Source organism: Perca fluviatilis, chromosome 6, assembly GCF_010015445.1.
Source record: "Perca fluviatilis chromosome 6, GENO_Pfluv_1.0, whole genome shotgun sequence".
Classification (NCBI taxonomy): Eukaryota; Metazoa; Chordata; class Actinopteri; order Perciformes; family Percidae; genus Perca; species Perca fluviatilis.
In genome coordinates, this window is record NC_053117.1 from 119,387 (window position 1) to 124,096 (window position 4,710).

General features: G+C 44.3%; 1 protein-coding gene across 1 annotated transcript; it reads right to left on the reverse strand.

Annotated features, from left to right (window-relative positions):
- Positions 1–220: 220 nt before the first annotated feature.
- Positions 221–2,375, reverse strand: LOC120559980 (apelin receptor A). The gene has a single exon (XM_039802055.1). The coding sequence runs from the start codon at positions 2,164–2,166 to the stop codon at positions 1,078–1,080; it is 1,089 nt and encodes a 362-aa protein (XP_039657989.1). The 5' UTR covers positions 2,167–2,375; the 3' UTR covers positions 221–1,077.
- Positions 2,376–4,710: the final 2,335 nt, after the last annotated feature.

Here is a 4,710-nt window from a genome sequence, read left to right on the forward strand (position 1 = left end):
TTTACATTTAAATAAAAGGATGGTGTAATGAAACTGATGTGAAACTACAGGAGTTTAAGTTTCAAAAGATCCAATATTTTGCAAATATTTAAATCTAGTATTTATGTTTCTTTACTTTCTCCTCTCCACCATTAAAATGACATTTTCAAAGGTGTTAGCACATGTACAACTTTGGTTTTCTTGACACACACACGTACACACACTCAATAAATCTAAGAGATCTGGTTCATAGAACACATCTTTAATACAGTAGTTAGTTACAGTGATGTCGAAAAATAAAACACATCAATTTGGAACATTTATTTACAGAGTTCCTTTGTCCCCTTTTAGTGCTGCGACTACACTGTGAATCCCCCCCAACCCCACCCGACCCCGTTCCTGTTCCCCAACATTTGTCGACCGCCATCTGCCTGTCTGCCCCCTGTCTCCTCTCCACAAGCTATATAATTAAGCCGCAACACCTTTTCTCCTCTTACGCAGCCCCCCCCCCACCTCCCTGCTGCAGACTTCTACCTTCATAAACAAACTTTTAAGAGGACACCGCTCTGTTTTATTTCCCTGCTCACACATCTTTTTAACAAGTGCTTCTAAAACAAAACAGCAATAGATCAGAAAAAGAAAATGCTATGGTATGAAAATACTGTACAGCTTTATGTTTCATCCAGTGTAAATAGATTTCCGTGTAAATTGATTTACAATTCCCAACATCACTGTGTGTTTCTAAAAATCACAATTATGCCCTCTTTTCGTGATAGAAATGAGAACTTTTGCAGAGCAGGAGAAAAACAAAAAAATTTAGTCTTTTTTGTTCTCTCTCTGAGAATTTGAGGAACAAAGCAGCTCAGGAGTTCAGCCAGCTGGCTCCGGCTTCAAGTCCACACAACATACAGAGCATCCCCATCTCTCGCTGTAGAATAGGAGGAACATATTATGGATTTCATGACTGTGAGCAGTGAAAGTTTATCATCTCAGCTTACCAGCTTTGAACAATGGACACATGAAGTCTTTTTTTACAAGTGTTCCAGTGGTTGGAGCTCGGGCCAACCCGCAGCCCTGCTCCACCTTTCCTTTTAGCCTCTACACCTTGGTGGCAAGAGACTGAATCTCTGACTTCTGAGTCTGGGCGCTGAGCGTAGATGACATTGAGCTCATCTGGCCATGCATAGCCTTCTTCAGGTTGAGCAGGCACAGACACTGGGAACGAAAGCGCAGGTCAAAGAAGGCATACAAGAAGGGGTTGAGGCAGCTGTTGACGTAGGCCAGGCAGGTAGCGTAGGGGTGAGCCAGCAGCAGGAAGCGCAGGAAGCCACAGAAGTTGGGAGCCAGGTTCAGGTAGGAGAGGGCGTCCATGCTCTTTAGGACGTGGAATGGAGTCCAGCAGATGGCAAACACCACCACCAGTGTGGTGATGATCTTCAGCAGCCGCTTCTTCTTCTGGTCCTCCTTGCGCAAGTTGTTGAAGTGGCGTGTGACGGTGCAGCCGATGAAGCAGTAGAAGATGGTCATGGCCAAGAACGGTAGGAGAAACCCCAAGGCAGAGGAGGACAGGCTGAGCCCAGCGATCCAGAGGTACTCGTGCCTCTGGTTCATGGTCACCAGGCTGAAGTCCATGGCGCATGTGGTCCGGTTGTTGTTTTGGTCGTTCACCGTGGTGCGGAAGAGCAGGGTGGGCACAGCCAGCAGGCCGGACAGAAACCAAATTGCGCCCAAGGACGCCAGCATGGTGCCCCGAGAGCGCAGCCTGCTGCTGGACAGAGAGTGGACGATGGCCAGGTAGCGGTCAAAGCTCAAGCAGGTAAGGCAGAAAACACTGGCGTACATGTTGACCAGAACAACGTAGCTGCTGATCTTGCACAGAGCCACACCGAAGGGCCAGTGGTAGCCCAGAGCTGTGTACACGGCCCACAGAGGCAGGGTTATAACAAAGGTGAGGTCAGCAATGGCCAGGTTTCCTATGTAGACATCTGCAGCCCGACGTTTCGATTTGGATCTCCAGACCGTAAAGATGACCACGCCGTTACCTGACAGGCCCAGGATGAAGATGAGCATGTAGAGGACTGGGATGAGAGAGTAAGAGGGCTCCCACTCTGAGAAGTCACAGAGTGCAGTCTCGTTGTCATCATAATAGTCATAGTTATCAACATATTCCCCAGTGGTGGTCTCCATGCTGCAGTGGAGAAGATCTTTAAAAAAAAAAAAAAAAAAAAAAATCCCTTCCTTTTTCAGAAAAAAAGAGTCCTGTACAGTTCCAAGGCTTCTGAGGGAAATCAAAGCAAGAAACGAGAGAATCACAGGAACTGTATTCTGTAGGTTCTGCTGAGCGGACTGCTGCTGGGAGTTGCAGGAGAGGGCAGATTGTGTGAGAGAGTGAGTGAATGTTGGCGCTGTCTGCCTTTTTAAACTCAGTCCCCACCCACCCACCCCCCCCACCGGTTCCCTCCCAGGACGCCCCCCCCATCCCTCAGCCCTCCCCCTCCGCCTCTCTCACCTCTTCTGGTGGGGCCCATCCCTCTGCCCCGAGCAGCACCACTACGTTCCCCGCGCAGGCAGCTCAAACCTAATGTTTTCACACCATGCAAAATCAATAACCATCTGTTAGCAATTTTCAGGAGAAGCCAAAATAGCATACAATAACCGATTCAATTCAATAACTTATCAAATATTAATAATTTGTCGAGACACGATCCCCATCTGGCGTCTGGAAATAAGTTCATCTGATAGGCCTTTTACAAGGTAGGCTACGTCAATCAATCAAGCAGTTAATCAGTCACTTCATTTTATATAATAATCTTACAATTTAGCTTGGTTTTTGTACTGAAGAGCAATGACCTAATTGGCGATCGTGAACAAGTTATAGGCTAATAATGATAACCAGCACACAGTGGATTGGATCAGTTTTTGTCCGTTACTAAAATAAATGTGATCATGTAAACAAAGCGGACAGATGCAGACCTGTTGGTCAGGTGGCACCAAACTGCCGCCCTCTACTTTTCTCTTGTGATTTGATCTTTTAATCGCCACGACGACTTATACTTTTCAGCGTTGCATTAGTTTACCTGCGATTTCGTTAGAAACGGTGGATTCAGCTCAGGTGCGGAACACGTCTGGACATTTCAACTCCTCTCGTTTTACATCACAATCACTATATTAAACGGCTGTTAAAAATGCACGACTGTCAGATGCGTCACATTTCGTCTCTTATTTTGTCGCCAGCTGACAATAAAAAAGAAAGTTTAGGCTACTGTCAAACTGAAATGTGTTGCAGCCAAGCGTGCCTCATCAGAAATATTACCAATTAGATGAGTTGCCTTGAAATGACAACGTAATTAGATCGACAGTGAATTGCAAACTGTTTGAAGATTAGATTAAACGTCAGCGGGCAGCTCAGGCGATGTGTGAATTGAATTCTCAAGTCTGGGGATTTATTTCCATGATAAAAGGACAAGCAAACGCACCGGTTTGAAACCAAAACAAAAGGAAACCTCACATTGACACCATCATAGTGCTAACAATGTCTATTTCTACACCCTTTTCATTGAGCCTGTTGGTTTAATACATGTTCATTTAACTGCCGATTGCATTACTTACCGATAGGAGTTAATGCAGTGCAATTTAAAAGGCAAGAAATTAGAGAATTATATTATCTATATATAGCCTATTCAAACTAGGATTGTCCAACAATAAAACACCCTGCTACAAAAAACTTAGGAAAGTTGAGAAAAGGATTGTTAACACCCAACCTAAAGAAATAATTTTGCATTATGGAAATGTAACTTTAGGCCTACTGAGCGCAAACATCTGCCAAACTATTTGGCAAACTATTCACAAAATATTTTATGTATGTATATGTATATGTATATGTATGCCTATTTTTCAACCTGCGATGAGACTCTGCCAGCTCAAGTGAATTGCCTTCAGTGAAACAAAGAGTGGACAAGTCTGAGCAGCGCTGGACATTATTTATAGTTAGGATACTCTGCCTAAAAACAGGCCACCTAGTGGTGATAACATGGAACTACAACAGGAATCCTCAGTAGATTATTACACTGTAAATGCACTGGCTTTGAGAAATGTCTTTGGTGAAAGGAAGGACTCTCTGGATCACAGCTTATGAGCCTGACTGGTTATTGTGCTGTACATAGAGCCAGCTGAGAGGTGTCTAACATGGCAGAGACTTATTCTTCTTTTAACAAGGAGGAGATGTTTGTGTGTTAAAAAAAATGAAAGAAAGTTGTGATTATGATAAAAGAAAAATGAACCGTGCCTATTCTACTTGTGATTTATCCCTGATCTTAGACACACACACACACACACACACACACACACACACACACACACACACACACACACACACACACACACACACACACACACACACACACAGACCAGGTGGGTCCCACCTCCACCTCATTCCCCAGGGAGAGGATTGGTCGCCTGCTGCTTGCAGGCCCGGTATCCCTTAGACAAATAAATTAGCAAATTTAAAAAATAAAGGCAAGCAGATAAGAAACAGATGGTCAGATTAGACCATCGTCTTGGATATCTTCAGAAGACCTCCTCACTTGTTAATCAGAGCCTTTATAGGTGCCAAGATAAAGTCCTGCTGCTGATATTGAGGTCAGTTTTCAGAGGGGTGGGAAGATGATCACGAGCTGGAAGGGAGGATATACTTTCAAAAGAAAATACAAGTAAAATATATAAATGCCGGTT

Excerpts from the sequence above, each read along its gene's own strand:
- LOC120559980 (XM_039802055.1), bottom strand. The coding sequence starts at position 2,166 with ATGGAGACCACCACTGGGGAATATGTTGATAACTATGACTATTATGAT.